Below are 19,421 nucleotides of genomic sequence, written 5' to 3'. Positions count from 1 at the left end.
CAGATATAAAACAAATTGGCAGGTAAACACAGCGTACTGTCTGCGCCTGCGCACTGTCCAGATATGAAACAAATTGGCGGGTAAACACAGCGTACCGCAGCCATGGAAGCAGAGAAAGCAAACTGCGTCTCCGGAGACAATGTTGGATTCTACCCGACCTAATAAACGAAGTAAAACGCGAGTGAATACTGGAGTTACACCGGAAAGATGGAGACTGCTGAGAGCCAGGAGCCAGGAGCCAGAAGGACTTTTAAGACGGAAGTCGAGTTGGCTAATTTTCACCTGAACAGGTGAGCACTGAGCTTCACATAAGGTTAGCTAACTCTAACTGATTTACCACGGCTACTAGTGAGGGTGAGCATTTTCAGTACTCTCATTCACGCGTTGTGCAGTTTGGTTATGAAGGCAGCGAGTATTTGAGACATTGGAGTATTTGAGAAGTGATTCCCACAAGTGCTGGCTAACACCGTGATGCTAACACACGCTAACGCCATCATGCTAACACACGCTAAGACGCTAACGCCATCATGCTAACACAAGCTAACACACAGTAATAGCTAGCAGCCAGAAGAAGAGGAGTACAACATAGAACGTTTGTTTTCTTTTAGCTAACGTTACAGTTTGTAAGTCAGCACAAAACTTGTGTTATTAGGTTTTTATTAAGCCGCTAATTCCGTTTAGCACAGTGTCCTCGACCTGGCAACCAGCGTGAGCTCCGAGTCTGGGGAGGAGGGGGCGGGGGAAGATGGCGCGCTCAGAGTGTTCAGAATGTGGTTTGCGGTACCTGTTTTAAGCGCTGGGTGTTACATATTACTTCTTCAGGTACCAAACAGTACTTGAGTAGATGTGCAGAAGTATTATTCTCAAACTATACTATATATAACTATACTACATATAAGTATATATAAGTACATATAGATAGGTTGCTAATACAGCTTCAGCAATGTGTGATCTACTGTGTAACTTGTAGCTGGTTCAGATGGTCAAGAGTGAAAAGTTCAATATTTCTTTCTGATATGCTGTGATGTAACATCAAATAGAAATACCCAAAGAAAGCACAAGTATCGCAAAACTGTAGTGAAGTACAAAACCTTAGTAAATGGATCAAATGGCCAGTGATCAGTCAGTGAAACCAGTGGGAGTTTGCTTCATTCATAGTTTTATATCATCATGGAGAAAACAGATTTAATACATTTTGGTGAAAGGTAAACAGCTATGAGATAATCACTGACCCTAAAAGCTGCAAATGATTTGAAAGGCCTGCCAGGCAAACAGAAACCAGGGTTTTCTGCAGTCATGGTTTGAAGGCTTTTAAAAAATCTTCCTTGTTTTAATTTTTGTCTGTTCTTTTCATGCATGTATTTATATGTGTACATTCTGTACCTTTATGCACATTCATCTTATGCTGGTTCTTGTCTTTTCTCCCATATATCAGTGTTCTGTTTTATGTGTCTTTAGCCAGTTTTCTTAGGTTGTCTGTGTCTTTTTTTTTCTTATTATTTCTTCAGCTGTATTTAACAGTGGATTTAAGAGCAGCTGCATGTCTTCAGTCTGTTACTAGCCTCTGCCTGATATAATGAAAAATGTAACTGCAGTTTGTGGTGAGAAGGAAAACTTGATGTGAAAGTTTTAATTTTGCCATTTTTACATATTGTGTGTGTGTAGCTTCCTGGCTTCTCCCTTTCTTTTCTTTAAGTAAAATGGGATTAATTTATTGTTTGCAAAAATGAACTGAAGGACCAAACTGTATCTACGTAAACAATGTTAAATATACAGCTGAGGGAAGCCATGGTGTGTGATCTTGCTTCAGGTTTGGTAGAGACGCCTGGTCGTCACAACAGAGCTGTTGTACCTGCAGGAAAACAGAGTGAAAAGATTTGATGTGATCACGTCAACAGACAATCATCAAAATGTTAGTTTAAAACACACAGATATGACTTTTCTTGATTCCCGAGTTATCTTTTTTCCCAACACAATGTGACTGCTGCATCAGAGGTGTGTCACCTGGACAGGTGGGAGGAGTGGTGAGCCGTCAGTCCTGTCTGGCTAAGAGGAGCAGAGGAAGAGGAAGAGGAGGAGGAGGATGAAGAGGTAGAGCGGTGGTTGGTGTCCTGACCGTGACAGAGACGTTCCCGACCACAAAAACACAAAGACTCCTCAAGAGGAACCACAGGAATCCCTGCCAGAGCTGCGTTCTGACACACACACACACACACACAGAGCTGTATTTCCATCACTTCGAACTGGTCAGCGGAGAAACAATCAAAGGAAAATAAACAGCCAAAAGCAGCAAACACGAGGAAAAGTAGCTGGAATGTGGCTCAGACCTCGGACGGTGGAGCTGCACAACAAATGGCTGTCCCTTCCAACCTGCCCAGCTGAGATTTTGAGCCAACCCAATGATCTGAAAACAGGACTTCACCATCTCTGACAGAACTGAAGCATGGACTAGAAAACTGTAGCTGTGGTTCACTGATGTGGACAGTGATAATACTGATGCTTTCCTCTTACTGGATGATTCTCAATGAGAAGCATGGGCATCATACACTCTGTACCTGTACCTCTAAACCTTGCCTTTCTAGGGTGGGACAAAATATTTTCATTTAAGGTTAAGAGCCACTGCCCCAACCGTTAACTTAAAGTCTTCACCCTAAAGTATAATTGTTTATGTTATGGAAATCGTCCATGAGACTAAGTTGACTCCCCACAGTGTGACTGCATGAACAGAATTATGTCCCTCCAACAGGTGAGGGGTGTTTGTTTCCCGGTATCTACTTTCATCAGGAGGCTCCGGTTCTTCATGTCCTGTTTCCATGGCATCACATACAGTTTGGGGATCATGGGATGTCGGGCTGAGAACGCTGGGATGTGGGAGCAGGTTCGTCTGTGAATACGAGATCGTTAGTTTACACTTTTCAGGCACTGTGGACCAAGGTTTGGTTCCAGGTTTGTAAAATACTCAGACATTGACAAATCTCTTATCAGGCCTTTTATCTCACTCTCTTTTATTTATTATCATTATTGTTATTATTCTTTAAATTAAGGTAATTTCAAGGTTAAGTTTCGGGTTTTATTTAATTTTTTATCCTAAGTGCAGATTTTTCAGTGCATTTTTTCAAAGTTGTGAGATTTTTTTGTTGTATTTTTTGTTTTTCTTTTCTTTCTGTTCTTTTTGTTTGTGTCATTTTTTCTTTCTTTTTGTTCTTCCTGTTGGTGAGGAAGGTTTATTATTTGTTGATCATGAATCACTTTATTTGGCATATATATTTTAGAATATATTTTATTTCATTTTTGTATTATTTTGGGTTATTGCAACTGCTGATCGAGAAAAACGAATGAACTAAACTAAACTAAAATGAAATGAGCCACAACAACACAATTAATGCAGAATCTAGACTGAACGGTTGTATGAGGAAAAACATGACAACTCTTACTTTTACCCCTCCATGGGTTAAGAGGAATATTGTATAGTTGTATTTATGGTCATTTATATTTTTCTTGTAAACTCCTTTTATCTGTTATGACTAAATATTGTATTTTGTACAGACTAAGCTGGAAAAACATTAGTTCTCAGTAAAAGAATCACAACCAACTGATAAAAATCACAAACTGCTGTTTTAAATTTGATGAAAAAAATTTTGCATCACGTCTGAATAAATTTTAAACTTGGTTTTGAGTTTAACAGTTCTGCTCTCAGTGTAATAATCAGTACATTTACTCACTCATGTTGGTCAGAGCTCCCTGCAGCTTCAGCCATGTTTGTTGACTGTCAGAGTCGCCTTAGAAACCCCCTCCCCCCAGTGCATCATGGGTCTTGGGTAGGATTACAAGAAGAGACTTTGGCAGTGAATCAGTGAACTGTTGGTTAAAACTCAGGTCTAATTTAGATTCTACTGGACACGTGGCAATGTTTTCTTTAAATAATCTTTTTCTGTAGAAGATGCACGAGTAGCAGCTGAGCAGTAACTTTCTTCATGATTTTCTGTTTACCACTTTTTATTGTATTTTATAGAACAAAATGAGGACTTTGGTTGCAAAATGTGTGGGCACTGTTAACCACCAAGTCATATCCATTGGAAAGTTTTATTGAGTTTCCCGGTTGTTGTTGTGAACTGTATTTACACAATGTAAACTGGTTAAAAACAATAGCTTGGGTCACAGCAGTAACTGTCGGCTTCTCAGTGAAAAGATAATCTGCGGAGATATTTGGTTTATTCTGGGTTAAAACCATGGTTTATTGTGCAGTGGATGAAATATTTTTCATTCTGGTGGTTAGAGGAGCCTTTGATTATTCTGAAAACTGTTAGGACATACAGTCAGTAAGTGTTTTTTCATCACTAGTTAATTATCTTTTAGAGAAACTGATCATTTCCTCTGTGGCCTGGATATATGCTAATACACAGGAAGTACCAACAGGGGCTAAGTAACTCCCATCTGGCCTGAGTGCAGCTGAAACTAAACAGCAGCCACGGTCGACAAGTGGCAGCAGAAATGAAAAAGCAAGCAAACATTACAGCAAAAATAAAACTTTATTTGAAAAAGAACTTTATTCCCCAACAGAGGAAAATAAAATCACACCATTGAACCTGTGTATAGACCATCTGTGTATAATTTTTATATTTACAGAATCACAGTGATGCTCGTCTCTGTAACAGTCTGTTTGAATCTCAATGAGAAGGTAAATGAACAAGAATTAGCTTCATGATGTTAAAGCTACATATCAAGCCACAATGCAAGATGGGATTTGTCTCATTTTTCTAGGAATGAAGCCCCAGCTTATGGGTTTTTAGGATCCTTGTAAGGCAGCAGCTAATTACAGTGTAGTGCTGTTTTCATTTCTGTTTTACATTAGTAGTGACAGTAAATCACAGCTTAAAGGCAACACGAGGGAGAAATAAAAACCCTGTCAGGGGCTGTGGAGCATTCGTTCTGGATTGATGTCCACAGCTGGTTTTCAGTCCTAAATGTCTTCATGTAGACAGAAATATTTTAGTTATTTCCAAGAATATCAATGTGAGCAGGCAAACAGGGTAAAAGAAGATAAATCCAGCACTGAGAGCAAAAAGTAAATACAGAAACGGCTGTTCCCGTCTTCAAATGTGAGACGTTTTAAGGGAAACTTAAGAACAGCTGAAAGCCGTGTTTCTGTTCACCTCTGGTGCTTTAACTTCTCACTGTGCCGTGGTGAAGCAGAGATGTACTTCAGGGTGTGGCGGTACACTGTGACATCATCAGCGGGTGTCATTACAGGTGAAACGCAGCTTTGTAGCCAGGTGTTTGTTTACTCTTTAATAGTATTTAAAGTGTTTGTGTGCGTAGTATGTTAACACAATACATGCCAGTATTGTTTGTTTGTAACATCTGCTACAATAAACTGTATATTTACAGCATATCTACAGGACTGTAAACAGCCCGTCCATCATAATGTACTGGTTTCCAGAACATTCAGGCAGCTTCCTCCAGCAGTCTCTGCAGATTCTTCTGCACCTGGAGGAACAGACGTTGTGTGTTATTGTGACTGTTAACTCTGCTCTATGAGCACGTTTTTACTGGTCAGTATGTTTAATGTATAATCAATAGTATAAATGAAAACGTATGTTTCCACAGGGATTAAGTTCAGTAAATCTGTCACATGTAGTTATCTGGGAGAGCTAACCGGCTAAATTCAAATTGACCCTATTAGTCAATAGTTCTCCAGGAGAGCTGTTTCTTGTTCCATGTACATATTAAGCAGAGGACATGGTGTTAATTAATGAGCTTTAGTGTTGTTGGTTATTGTGTTTTTGAAATTTGGACCCCTGCTCCCTGTCTTTATCCTAATTTAACTGCATCCTGACTTCAGCTCATCAAGACATAAAAACTTAAACGTTTTATAGCTTTGTTTTTTTATTGGTTTGTTGTATTTGTTCCTGTGCAGTAAGGTTTGTCTCCACCCAGCTGCCTGTTTGCTGTTAAATTCATTGTTTGATTGTGATGGAGTATTTTGCGTAGGGTTGATTTAGAGCGGGTGGACTAAATGTGTGTGTTGTTTTTCGTAAGCGTAGAGGTTGGAGTAGATTATTGCATTAGTCACTTGTGAGTAATCAAAAATAATTGGGAGCAATAAACTCTTTAAAAAGAAATGTGGAAGTAAACCTGAGTCACCATAGTATAATTTTACATGAGTAGCTTTTCATATTTCCAGATCAGATCAGGCTCCTGTTCCCAGTTAATATTTGCTGATACAGTGGATCTGTTGACCTGATTCTGAGCTTTGATTCGTTTGAGCTGATGAAAGTACTTTTCTTTAAAAAGTGCCTGTGGCTGTCAGCTGCTGCTGTTTGTTTGTGAGGAGACGAGTGTCGGCCTGAAACGTGGATGTTGCTCGGACACACAGGGTGGAGAGTGATGGATGAGAGACGAGCTCTCCTTACAGATGACGTCCACGCTGCTCTATGAACAGATCACTGACTATAAATGTTTGATTAACAGCAACAAGTGTCCAGTTACTCTCGGCTCTCCGGAAACTTTTCTGTTGTGGAAGAGAGAACATCCTTCACACAAATGTGCCCACTGTCCACAGGTGGAACGTAACTAAGTACATGAAGTATGGTTTTGAGATACTTGTGTTTTACTGTTAAATCATTGTGATAAGTCTTTCAGGTTTTTTTTTTGTGAACTGGCTGAAAAACCTTCTACACAGTTTTCACTCATCAATTAACAAGAGATTTTGGAATTTAGGGACATTAACAGGAGTAAAGATAAATTCAGGTGGTTTTCCTCTATGGTACATTTAACCTGTGAGACAGAGACAGGCAGAGCGACCGACCTTCTCCAGCTTCATCAGGTTGATGGTCAGCAGTTCAGAGAAAAGCTCCGTGTTCACGTCAGCTCCCCCTCGCAGGAAGTCGTTTCTGGAAAAGCCGAACAACAGTAGACATAAATTCAATCTCAGTATCGTCAGAAAGGATTCAGATGTATCAGCGAACAGCCTGAGTCAATAAAATATGATCTTGTAATTTTCAGTCAGATTTATGATGCAGTACAAACATAAACACTACGGTTTTATAATCATTTGGAAAGAAATTGAAAAGTAGGAACACACTTCATTTTTTCATCCAGACAGATGAAAGAAATGATAAATGAGACGTGATCATGAACGATGATCCTAAATCTTCATCATCAGTTTGTAATTTTTTTTTTTTAATGAGTTTTTCAGAGCTTGGTTTTCCATGTTTTCCAGGACTGTCTGGACGAGCTTAGTGTCTCTGCGAGGACGTGAACTCACTCCTGGTTCGTGAATTCTGTGGCGGAGCCGAGCGACGACAGCGTCCGCTCCAATGAGACGATCTTAAAGGCCAGGTAACAGGAAGACACGACCAGGACACACACTCTGAACACACACGCACAATCAGTGATGAAGGACAAATCAAAGAGGTGTAAATGTGTGAGTGAAAATCAAAAACGTAATCACCTAAATGAATGAATGAAGTTGTGTTAATGAATGTATTATTAGATTCATAAATGACTGAATGTGCAAAACTTAGTACGATGACTGGACAGATGAATATATACACAATGAATCACTGAATTCATGTTGTAGAACTGAAATCTATGTAAAAGAATAAATTACAAACGAATGAATGGATGACTGAATGAAAAGATTTTAAATTAGTAATTAACTGATCAAATGGACAGATGAACGAATAACTGAACAAATCAACTGAAAAATGAATGGAGGAATCTTAGAACAATAAAATGAATGAATGAATGTATGTTGGAAGGAATGAAAGGGTGAATTGCCGTGAACTCACAGAAACAGGTAGACAAACAGCAGAGTGTTGAGAGAAAGTGGTTTCAGAGTCTTGCTGTCAATCACCACCTCTGAGCCTGGAAACAGAAAAACAAATCAATGCAAAACCACCACAGAGACGCATCAGCATCCACAAAGACATGCAAAGTGTCCGCAATGGGACACAAAGAGATGGAAAACATCTACAAAAAGATGCAAACTCTCCACAGAGACATGCAACGTGATGTGAGACATTCTTAAAGACACAAAATCACCACGAAGAGATGAAAAACATCTATAAAGAGTAATGGAACACAAAGTGACAGAACTTGACAAGAGACAGAAGAACCATCGTACCGGCAGTGAGTGTCTCCTGCTGCTTGTTGTCTGAGCTCTGATGGTTCGGATGCTGGTTCTTCACTTTGTGCTGATGGTCTGGATGTCCAGGAGGCGCCGATCTGTCCGTGTGCTTCATCACATCCAGGAACGGAGGAACAGGGAACTCTGCAGTGAGAACAGGAAGATTTAAAACCTGTGGGACGTGTCCTTCAGCAGGACACTGGCTTTGTCTTGGTATTGCTGTCTACAGCACGTGTTGTCCTCAGTTTGGATTGTCCCTGAAAAACCTACAAGGAACAAAAGGAGCAGCTGGTTTTTCCTTTTTCTCTTAGTTTTACAGAGGCTCAGATCCAAGCGTTAGATTACATTCTTCATGTTCATCTTTTCTCTTGAGCTTCTCTCAGGTGTGATGAATAATCCTGACAGTTAGAACAGTGATGAATACAGTGAAAAATATGGAGAAGAACTAAATCAGTCACTTCATGAAGTGAAGCTTTGAACTGGAACTCGGCTGCTTCCTGCTGATTGGCCGCGGTCGGTTGGTGATACCTGCTAACTTCTCGTAGTCGGGGGTCTGAGAGTCAGAGCTGCTGCTCTCCTCCATCTCCTGCCTCCTCTGTCTCACTGCTCCGTCCAGGTCACTGAAATCACCTGAGAAACTCTGCAGAGGCACAAAGACAGTACATCAGCTGGTGGGTGAGTCTTAGCTTTGATTCGACTGATGCTTCATGTAAACTGAACTGAAAAAAAAACAAAACAATTAAAAACCTTTAGCATTAGTTTGGTTTGCAGCTTTGACACAACCAAGAAACGGGACTGGATCAGTTCTACAGAGTACTACTACATGTACTACTGCAACAATACGGAGTACTACTCATCCTCCAGCTGCTGCTCAAACTGTTCTGCTTTTGTTGCTTATGTGTTTGACCCACCAGAGGAAAACGAGGCGTTAGCGGCGACCTCTGACCTCTGAAGCTGTTCTCTGCTGAGGATGGGATGGGGCTGCTGCATGGACTCTTCTCCTGTATATATAAACCATCAGATATCGTGTGTTTCTACGTTCATAATGTCCCAAAGTTTTCACGTCTCAGAACCCGGTTGATATCATAAATGTGAATCTTGGTGAACAGTTGCCTCGAATCAGGAGAAACGACGACAGCGTTTAGAAGAAACAGAATAAGTAAATTCTGGATTCATGTCTCACAACATGTGTATATGCTGTAGTTCATGGCCACGTGTGGGAAGTCTGTCCTACCTCCAGGTGAAGACAGACGGACATCAGGAACTTGTAGGTGTTGTCTCTGGACAGGAAGGACACGAACATGTACTGCAACAAAAAAACACAACAGTTCACAGTAAAGTTTCCAGGCTTGTTTAGTGACAGATGTTTGACGCTGTTGATTGGACAGTTGCTGGGTCTCTGATGTGACTCTGGGTCAAAGTTGAATGCTTGTCTAACTTGGACAAAGCAGCTGTTGTTGTCATACAGATGCGTGTCAGAACGATGGGTTCACTCTCACCCTGTCATTGGCGGTTGCGATCACCAGAGCGTTTGGCACCAGGATGGCAGTTTTGGTCTTCTTAATGTGAGTGACGGACACCACTGGGATGGCAATCTGGGACGGACAAAGACAGTTGAGCCCTGCAGGGACTAGTTTACTCTCTGTTGGTACAGTATCTGTCATCCTGTGGGAAGTAGCGGTCACACTGTCACGAGAGCTTTGACTCCTTCAGGTGCACAAAGTGCCGTTTCTCTGCACGGTCGAGCTCCGTCCACTGTTTTCATCATTTGTCCAGTCCTCTGCACTGCAGTCGCTGACCAGTAGGAGTCACTAGTACAGAACATGATCCCTCACTGGCTTCTCACCCAGTCAGTCGAATACAAGTATTAATATAATTTTTAGTTTTTTAGTTTTGTCTTATTGTCGTCCTTTTGTGTAAATCCACACGGCCTAGTAAAATGTTGTGGTCTCTCAGCCTTTTATGTAACATGGGAACTAAACAGACACTGTTACACTGCGAAGTCTCAGTTTGAGACACTGAAGTGGAAATGAGAGACGTGAGTGAGAGCGCCTGAGGATTTGGCGTCAGAGACCTTTGGGAGGGAAAACGTTAGATGACTTTTCCACTGCGATGTCACAGCTCGATGTTCCTGACATTTAAAAAAAACGCATTTTTGGCATAAAAAGCAAAACTCTGTCCCAGTTGAGACCAGTACCTTTGTGTCTTTGCCAAACACCTTTGAATGGAAGCAGATCCAGTGGTCGGAGACAAACATCCGTCCCTGGTAGAGGATGTCTTTCTGCAGAGCACAGGTGTAACCTGACAAACAAACCGACTGCGGTTATTGCTGAATTCAGATTTACTCCCACGCTTCGTTATAAGCATTAAATCATCATTTAGCGTTGAACAAACAGCTCGTAGGTATCAGATGTTCAGCTATTATCTAATCCCTCATTCAGTATTTAAGGTGGAGCGCATGGTTGTGATTGTGAAGGACTTACTCTGTCTGAGCTGTTCCTCTTTGCTGATCTCTTTAAATATTTTATGGTACTGGCAGTTGCTCTTTGAGAGCTGAAACAGACACGAGCACACACACACACACACACACACACACACACACACAACATGCTGCTGAGCGTTGCTTGCATGTGCATGGGAAAATATTTCAGAAGCTGAGACTTGGCAGATGTGAGGTTTACAAACACCTGTATATTTATTAGATAGAAGTGTTGGGCTTGTATTTTGTGGCTGAATGAATATCACCATTTAATATCACCATTTAATATACAATTTAAGTTTTCAGCACAAATATTAATATTAAATCTGATCCCAAGTCTCGTGTCAGTGACAGTAAAGGCAGTAATGTTCCTGGTGAACTGCTGAATCCACAGAGGGTGGGGGTTGGAGGCACCTCCTCAGGCTGAGGGCTGAGATTCTACGTCCTGACGCCTTCTGTCAGCGTCAGCGATCATCAGTCAGCAGAAATGATATCTGATATCACTCAGCTGGATAAACAACCGCCGGAGTGTGGCTCTCATGCCGTGATGTTTACAGGTGTAATAAAATATGTATCAGAGTTTACTCAGTGAAAGCTCACCTGGCTGTAGTGAGACTTCTTCCTCTCTATCTTGGAGTCTGGGTCTATCTGCACCTGAGTCAGCAGAGAGTGGTCGAAGGTCTTTGACCTGCAGACAACAAAATCAATACAGGCAGAGAGAAATTAGCTCATTATACAACGAGTGTGACATTATATAAACCGTTATATTACTCCTTACACGACCCTTCGTGCTGGTCTGTGACCCTTTGTACTTTAATTCAGTGTATTTGTGTATACCTACCTGACTAACGCAGGTTTTCTCCTGCCTGCGAGCTCCCGCTGCTCCTGATCAGCAGCCTGCGGAGGCTCGATGACCGTCCTCCCATTCCTCTGACGCTCCTCAGCCACGTTCTCTGCGTCTGAACTACAGGCAGAGGGAAATGAACGGTTATTTAACCTGCGCCGAATGCTTTCTTTTTTAGCAGCAAACGCAGCAGGAGAGGCGACACAGAGAGAGCAGAATAAGAACAAACAGGTGGAAATTCAGGGAATCAGTTGGTTTTGCTCTCACATAAAGACTGGTGAAACAAGAATCTGTCCAGCAGAGGCCGAGATTCCCCGACTTTAAAGCTCATTTATCCTGCTGTTAGTGTAACAGCAGGACAGTGTTGTAGTGTTGCAGCTGGAGTTTGATATTTGAGATTTTTTTTTTTACTTAAACATTTTTTGTGGAGGCGCCGCTCCATATGGTTCTGTAGGAGAAGATGAGCAGAACATTTTACAGAGTATAAATAAACTCATCAGTGCTCTCTGGTGGACAGACTGTGATGGACTCGCTGTTTCTAAATGACCTTAAACATATCTTTGACTTTACTGATTTCTGTTTCTTATCGGTCAGCAGACTGTCCACAGCGATAAGGCTTCATATCGTCTTTGGCCTGAAGATTTCAGCTGATTCGTTTGACTCAGGGTCGATCGGGATTATTTTCATTACTGAAAGTAACAAGAGCCCAGCGTGATGTCTTCAGTTCAGTATTCAGATATGTCCAGTTTACAATGCAAAGACAAAGACAGCGAATCTCACATTAGAGGAGCTGGAATAAGAAAACACTTCACATTTGTGCTTAATAAATGATCTAATCTAAAACCTTCTCCATTAACTAATCAATTGACAGTAAATTGTCTCAGCACTGACAGAGATACTGGTCTGCTGTTACAACTGCTGCAACACTATGACTGATCAGACCACTGCCAGGCCTCCAGCTACCAGTACGTTCAGCACCATTATCTGTGTCATTATCTTCTCTTTGACCCTGTTTGCTGTCAGAGACTCACTGATAATCCCTCTCCTCGTGCTTTACGCCTCCTCTGTTACTCTTCCTGGTGTCTTCCTGAGACGTCGGCCGGTTCACACACTGTTCTGTCATCGCGCTCCACCGTCCTTTACCGAGCAAACGCCCGGCCGTCCTGCCGTCCTGAGAGCTGCCGTGAGAACTGAGAGGTGAGCTGACCCTGCAGCCTGATCCTCTGCTCCTTCACCTGCCTGTGGGAGTGTCTGCTGGGCCTCCTGGTCTCACGTATCACAGCCAATCAGACGGCAGGACAGGGTGGTGTGTGTGTGTGTGTGTGTGTGTGTGTGTGTGTGTGTGTGTGTGTGTGTGTGTGTGTGTGTGTGTGTGTGTGTGTGTGTGTGTGTGTGTGTGTGTGTGTGTGTGTGTGTGTCTAACTGTGCGTTTAAACCTTTGATCAGTGACATTTCGTCCTGCTTTGTTTGGAGAGTAAAGTTTCATTTTTGTTCTCTTTTGTTTTGCGGCACACTTTAACATCTCGTCTTGTTCTGTTCTGTTTGTTCTCATGAAGTCTGGATCGACAGAACTCGCCGACGTATTCGGTGTTAGTGGGAACACGGTGGTTTCCCATGTGACTCTTTCTGGCTCAGTTTACACAGGAACAAAACTTTCTTCCCTTTTTTCACTTTTGTACTTTTTGTTGGTGCCAGAACAGGATGAGATCTGATTAGTTTCCCTTTTTCTGATTTAAAGTTTATCATTTGTTTAGTTTTCACTTTGTTGATTAATGCAGAACAGGGTCAGGTGGATAAAACACCTGTTGTATCACATTTAGAGTCCAGTGGACTAATGCTCTCCACCAGACTCCCTACAAAAATTTGGGAATTTAATTTTGCCTTTGTAAAATATCAGCGGCTCTGAGGGTTTCTGGGCCTCTGGCAGCTGCCTGCCAGTGATTGACAGTTGGTGGTCCATTCTTGAGTCACATCCCATTTACTGCTGCTGAAAATGTGTCTCCACTCTGTTCCTATCATTACTTTGTCATTTCATGCAGGATAAAACATCTGTTGTGAAAGGAGCAAAAATAACCGTGTCTCTGATCATCAGCAGGCTCACAGATGCCTCCTGCTGGATTTTGGTGAATGCACACAAGAACTGCTGTCTGTTGCAATTAAAACTGAAATAATCTGACCTGCCACCGCTGCACTGATGTGTGTGTGGGGGGCGATATTTCATTCTGCAGTAACAAAGCCAAATTAAATCAGCAAACCACTCAGTGGACCTGCAGGAACAGCTGCTTTTTACCTGAGAGACAGTGTTTAGTGTTTCGCTCCTGTGTAGCAGCCTGAATTAGGAAATATGATCCTGTGTGTGTGTGTGTGTGTGTGTGTGTGTGTGTGTGTGTGTGTGTGTGTGTGTGTGTGTGTGTGTGTGTGTAATCTGAGCTGGCTGATATCAGCTGTGGGTTACTGGGTCACAGTGATAATCAACAAACACGTTACAAAGTCTCGTGTCTCGTCGTTTCGTTGTGTTGTGTAAAATCTCTCGTTCTCTCTCTGTCTCAGGTACATGTTACACACACACACACACACACACACACACACTTTATGTTGTCTCTCATTAGTTTAACAGAAACATGAAAACACACAGTTGCTTCAGGGAGAGTCGTGTGCTGGAACTGACTGATTAAACCTGATTCTGACCTCGACCTCAGAACCAAGTCTGAACCCTCAGACAGTCCCACGAAGAACCGGAGAAAACACCAACTGGTCTGAGTCAAACACACACACACACACACACACACACACACACACACACACACACACAGAGACTAAATTCTGCACTTTGAAACACAAACAGCGCTGCACTGTTTGCCAAATCTTTTTTCAGCAGGTCTTTCATTTAGTTCTACTTTTAACTTTACTGATTCAGATTTTTTTTCTTAATTATGTTTAGATGAGCATTATGTCTCTACACAATCATGTATCCTGCACACATTTGCAGTTATTTTCATTTGTCTTATCTTATTTTTAATATCCCTCATAGTTCTACCCTTTTTTAATTCCAACTGCTGTGGAAATGAAGATGAGGGAATTTCTCGTACGTTGCTCGTATTGATTCACATTAAGATTTCGAGACAAACAGTTGGACAGTAATCACTGAAAACTGCAGAGTCTCCTGCACGTTGTGGCGAGCAAACAGGGACCAGACGCCCTTTGAAACACAAACACAAACCGAATGAACTGCAGCTCAGGTTTGGTTACTAAAACATGAAAAGTCAACACAGGATATCTCCGACAGCCTTTTTTTAATCTGTCCCACAACTTCAAAATAAAAAAAGTTAGGCGGTCGCCAGGGACAGTAGAATTTATCATATTGAGACCATGAATGTGTGTTCAGAGCTTTGGATCAGTCCATCCTGTAAACGTTTCACTGAATAAGTGAAAACTGAGTTTTCCTCTATCAGAACCAGTATCTCATCTTTTTGGAACCTGAATCACCAAAGTCAGACAGATTCATCCTCTGAAGACCACGAATTTCTGAACAGTATTTCACCGAGGTCCATCCAACAGTCGTCACGATATTTCATTTTGGACCAGTGTGGGGGACAGACTGACCGACAACAAACTGACATTGCCATGAAGTAAACTGAAGAGGAAGAACTGGGTGTTTAGCCTGGGTGGAGACAACCAGTGAAAACAGCGCCACCTACAGGAGCTCAGACTTGAGAGGAGATTTCTGGGAACATCTAAGCTGGAGAACTGCAGTTTGCGGTCACTGTAAATGCTCTTACCGGTGATGTCCAGCTGGGTAGGACGGCGTACAGGACGGTTTGGACATCGTGCTTCTTCTTTTAAACGGAAGCAAGTCGTTGGCGCCGCAGTTCTCCATCAGAGCTACAGAATCACAGGCAGACCCGACTCTCCTCACATCACAAACTGTGACAGCTGGAAACCTGTTCTGTGGCACGTCTGAGTTGGAATGGAGCCGCCTTATTCTAGCCCATGTTGTGTTGTTTTGGAATAGTCCACGGGACTTTGACTGTGCTCCACTGTTTTCCTCCAGTATATACTGCAGGACATGGTGTGGTCTCAAGGGACACGCCTCCTGGACACGTTACATGTCCTGTCAGTTGGTCTGTACAGTGGCGGTGTGTGTGTGTGTGTGTGTGTGTTTGATGACAGTACAGTGTGTAACAGTCATACAGACTTTTCGCTGACCCCTCTTCTTCCTCCTCCTTCTGCCCCAAATCTCTTATCAACCCTCTGGTCAGTGATTGACAAACTCATGACTGTTTTTCCTGAAACTTTTATATGACAAACTATTTTCAGCGGCGGATTAATCCACATTTGGTGCTGCAGTGAGTATTTGTGGCAGCAGGACCGTGTGTGTGTGTGTGTGTGTGTGTGTGTGTGTGTGTGTGTGTGTGTGTGTGTGTGTGTGTGTGTGTGTGTGTGTGTGTGTGTGTGTGTGTGTGTGTGTGTGTGGCACAGAGGAATAAGATAGAACCGGCTTTAGAAACACACGTGGTACTTGTTCGTTGGATAAATTCACTGTTGGTTTGGGGGTTTTCATGGGATTTGTTGACAACAGGGAAGCTAATAAGAACCATTAACAGCAGCAGGAAGCGATGTTCTGTGAGTCTGTTGGTGCACAGAGGAAATCAAGTCCAAGCTGAAAGAGGCTGAAACACAAAGATTACGTTAAAGACGTTAATCAGCTGTGTCTGTGTCTCGTCCTGGATGAGCTCTGCGCCGTCATGTGTCTGTGTTTATTCCACTCGTCCCTGTAAGTGACTCCGATAATGAAATCCTGTCTGTGTGACTGCTCAGGTTTGCAGTACGCTGTTTTTCAGCCACTCAGCCACAGAGAGAGGGAGACGGGACGTCTCTGAATATTTCTTCATCACTCCCACGGCTTTGTGACGATAATCTGTGGATTTACACACTTCTCACTCACATCAGTTTATTCCCGATGTGCCTTTTCCCTCTTTAATCCGTCTGAGACCGTTTAGTTTCCAAACTGTAAAGGAAACAGATGATCCTCAGACATTTCACTGAGCTGTACTTTCCAGTTTATCAGATACTCAAAGCTGTTGTAGTCAAATACAACAGTTTAGTTTCTGTTGGTTTGTTTTTTTTATTCAGCTGTGTGATGGTGATGTGTATAATGCAGTACGATTCAACAGCAGAACAAACTGCAGCCTCCAGAACCATCAGTAAATTCATTCAACACGTTTCTGACACAGTTTAAACCAAAACTGAACATTTTCATTTTCATGAAGGAGGATTTATTATAGTCTAATATTAGATTAGGTTCATTTCAGTAAGGTGTACCTAATAAACTGGCTGCTCATAAACACTGTAGTAAAATGTGGGAATGTTCTACAAGACAAAAACAAAAGGCCTCTCTCCTCAGTCCATTAAATTTCATTCAGTCAGTTACACCTGAGCTGATGTTTGGACGGTAAAACAAACAGCGCCGCCCTGTGGCCAAACAATGACACTCTCTGAAAAGACTTTTTTTTTTTTTTTTTTTTTTTTTAAATCTCCCAAATTCAAATTTATGGCTTCTGAGATTTTTTTTCATGATTTTACTGAAGGCGAGAGAGAAAGGAAATAAAACTCAGGCTGCACATTTTACAGAATTATTACAGAAAATAAACAGGAAGAGACACCAGAAAACTTTCTATTATTTTATACTATTTATTTTTATTTATATTATTTATATATTTGAAAACTGAAACACAGCGTGTAAATCTGAGCGGTCCTCGGGGGTGAGATGTGATTTTTACTTTATCTGTAAAGTTTAATTATTATTTGATTAAATCTGAGAGTATATGGAACCTGTGGTTCAGATTATAATTCCCACCGAGCACCTGTCAGAGATTCACAGCTGTCATTCAGCCTGTGTTGTAGGACCAGGCCTGGTCCAGCAGCCTATAACAGACCTGCATGTGTCCACCTATAGCTCGGTGCTGAGTGCCTCACTGCGGCGGGCTGCCGGTCTGACAATGACTTGAATGCTGATTATTGTGGAGATCGACAAAGGAGACAAGGAAAGGAGGAGATGAACCGTTTCCTGAGAGCTGGGGAGAATGGAGGGCTGCTGACCGACTGCAGGGAGCTGTCACCCAACCACACCGCCGCCTCCTCCTCCTCTTCCTCCTCCTCCTCCTCCTCCACCGCCGCCTCCTCCTCCTCTTCCTCCTCCTCCTCCTCCTCCACCGCCGCCTCCTTCTCCATCACCTCCTCCTCCTCCTCCAGCGCCGCTGGCTCAGCCGACAGACACGCGGCCCTGCCCTCGCTCCAGACCCGGGGACCTGGCGGCGGAGGCAGCGGCGGGTCGGAGCCGAGGAGATCCGCGCTTAAACGCAGCCGAGCCGGCCGGGAGAGACGAGAGGAACCGGAGGCGGCGGCGGATCACTCAGCAGCTGCCGTCGCGTTGCGCGGCGGCGGCGGAGAGGTGTGCGTCGGGGTCGGGAAGCAGCAGCGTCGGGAGGCTCAAGGACGCAGCGTCGGAGGAGAAGGTCTGGAGATGATTTCAGCGGTCAGCAGAGAGGCGGACGGCGGCGGGAGCGGCAACACTAACAACAACAACGGCGTCTCCGAAGTGACCACGGCCTCTCCTTCTGCGACATGCGCCAAAGGCAAGGAGGAGAGGAAGGGGAAGAACGTGATTCGGGGCTGGAAGAGGGAGAGAGACAGGGAGAGGGACGTCGCCGCTGCCCCCGCCGCTCCCCCTGCTCCTCCTGTCCGGACGAGGAAAGAGAAGCCCGGCGATGGCTCGTCTCCTCCTCCCTCCGTCTTCCTCCCGTCGTCCGCCCTGGCCGAGCATCATCTGTGCCGCGACGGCCCCGGACACTGCCACTGCCCCTCGCCGGACGCCAGGATCACGGGAGATAATAGCAACACTAACAACGTAAACAATAACAATAATAGCGGGAGTAACGGCGGCGGCGGCGCTGCCAATAAAACCGCGCTGGATTGTGGAGTTAAAAGCGGCGGCGGCGGCGCTATTGTTGTCAGGCGGCAGCATGACGACACGCCGGCCGCCAAGAAGCACAGAGGAGTCGAGAAGGTAAGAAGCTTTTATTGTCTGGAGGCCAGTTATACCTGACAACAACCAGGAAAACAGCAAACACAGCAGCTATCAGCTCGCACCTGCGGCCACCCGATCCAGGCGCAGGGCTTTCATTTAACCGCGGAAAACATTAAAACCTGAAGAGGGAGGTGAAATATTTTTGATATTCAGAGCACACACAGTCAGTCAGATGCAGGTGTGAAGGCCACAAAGAAGCCTGTACAGCAGCAGACACACAGCAAAGGATGCTGAATGGATGGACGGATGAATGGATGGGTGAGTGGATGGAGGGATGACCGCCTGCCTGCCACATATTTATATTTATTTCCTTTTGTTGTTGCCCAGCTGGTGTCATTGTTCCCATTCTCTCCGTCTCACTGTCTGTCTGCTGATATTTACCATGCTGATGTACAGAGATTTTTTTCTCTTTCCTCTTTTGGAGGGGAGATGAAGAGAGAAGGAGGAGGAGGAGGAAGGAGGCAGCAGCAGCAGCAGTGTGTCCTCCATCTCCATCCTCCTCCCCCTCCTCTCGGAACCATTTAATCCAGACCTCCTTGTTTTTGCTGGAGATTAGGGGAGAAAGCAACTATTTACATGTGCAGGGGCAACTGAGCGGAGGCATGAAGGAATGAGGATGAATCTCGTGTGTAAATCCAGGCTTTGTTTGCTCATCTCATTAGGGAAAAGACACATGATGTCAAAATGAATCAGGTTTCAGAGTGTGGGTCAAAATCCTGTCACATGAGACAAAAACGCTGCAGACTGACAGGTTGGACTGCTGCGGTTTGATGAGCCGACGTCCGTTTTCCTGCCGTTTGGGGGAATAACGAGGATGTTTCTGACTTGTGAAATCGTTTTTGAGTTGAAGTCATCCTGAGGCGAGACAAAGATGGAGGGA

At 43.5% G+C, this 19,421-nt stretch overlaps 2 protein-coding genes across 3 annotated transcripts; both read right to left on the bottom strand.

The window, feature by feature from the left end:
* Positions 1–1,806: 1,806 nt before the first annotated feature.
* On the bottom strand, positions 1,807–3,757 carry LOC121184103 (testis-expressed protein 43-like). Its single transcript, XM_041041522.1, has 4 exons — positions 3,723–3,757; positions 2,776–2,884; positions 2,005–2,195; positions 1,807–1,852 (listed from the first exon to the last, which is right to left on the bottom strand). The coding sequence occupies exons 1-4, from the start codon at positions 3,755–3,757 to the stop codon at positions 1,807–1,809; spliced, it is 381 nt and encodes a 126-aa protein (XP_040897456.1).
* Positions 3,758–4,522: 765 nt separating this feature from the next.
* LOC121184102 (GRAM domain-containing protein 2B) lies at positions 4,523–15,720 on the bottom strand. Of its 2 annotated transcripts, none has more exons than XM_041041520.1 (14): positions 15,234–15,720; positions 11,452–11,574; positions 11,211–11,298; positions 10,615–10,684; positions 10,329–10,432; positions 9,631–9,726; positions 9,366–9,437; positions 9,043–9,132; positions 8,660–8,771; positions 8,129–8,275; positions 7,794–7,869; positions 7,268–7,372; positions 6,809–6,893; positions 4,523–5,487 (listed from the first exon to the last, which is right to left on the bottom strand). In XM_041041520.1, the coding sequence occupies exons 1-14, from the start codon at positions 15,329–15,331 to the stop codon at positions 5,446–5,448; spliced, it is 1,308 nt and encodes a 435-aa protein (XP_040897454.1). In that variant the 5' UTR covers positions 15,332–15,720; the 3' UTR covers positions 4,523–5,445. The 2 variants fall into 2 exon arrangements, with proteins under 2 accessions (XP_040897454.1, XP_040897455.1); XM_041041521.1 differs by lacking the exon at positions 15,234–15,720 and adding an exon at positions 12,486–12,770.
* Between the last annotated feature and the right edge of the window lie 3,701 nt (positions 15,721–19,421).

This window comes from Toxotes jaculatrix, chromosome 7 (genome assembly GCF_017976425.1).
Source record: "Toxotes jaculatrix isolate fToxJac2 chromosome 7, fToxJac2.pri, whole genome shotgun sequence".
Taxonomy (NCBI): Eukaryota; Metazoa; Chordata; class Actinopteri; family Toxotidae; genus Toxotes; species Toxotes jaculatrix.
Note: the sequence above shows the minus strand (reverse complement) of the source record. Positions and strands in the feature narration are given on the sequence as shown.

What these genes read in the sequence shown, in the direction of transcription:
- LOC121184103 (XM_041041522.1), bottom strand. Translation starts at nt 3,757, where the DNA reads ATGGCTGAAGCTGCAGGGAGCTCTGACCAACATGA. An exon ending in GGGAGCTCTGACCAACATGA is followed by an intron (nt 2,885 to 3,722) that starts GTGAGTAAATGT and finishes TCGTATTCACAG; the next exon opens with ACGAACCTGCTCCCACATCC. An exon ending in CACTCCTCCCACCTGTCCAG is followed by an intron (nt 1,853 to 2,004) that starts GTGACACACCTC and finishes GTTTTCCTGCAG; the next exon opens with GTACAACAGCTCTGTTGTGA.
- LOC121184102 (XM_041041520.1), bottom strand. Translation starts at nt 15,331, where the DNA reads ATGGAGAACTGCGGCGCCAACGACTTGCTTCCGTTTAAAAGAAGAAGC. An exon ending in AGAGGAACAGCTCAGACAGA is followed by an intron (nt 10,433 to 10,614) that starts GTAAGTCCTTCA and finishes TTTGTTTGTCAG; the next exon opens with GTTACACCTGTGCTCTGCAG. An exon ending in CCGTCTGTCTTCACCTGGAG is followed by an intron (nt 9,133 to 9,365) that starts GTAGGACAGACT and finishes TTATATATACAG; the next exon opens with GAGAAGAGTCCATGCAGCAG.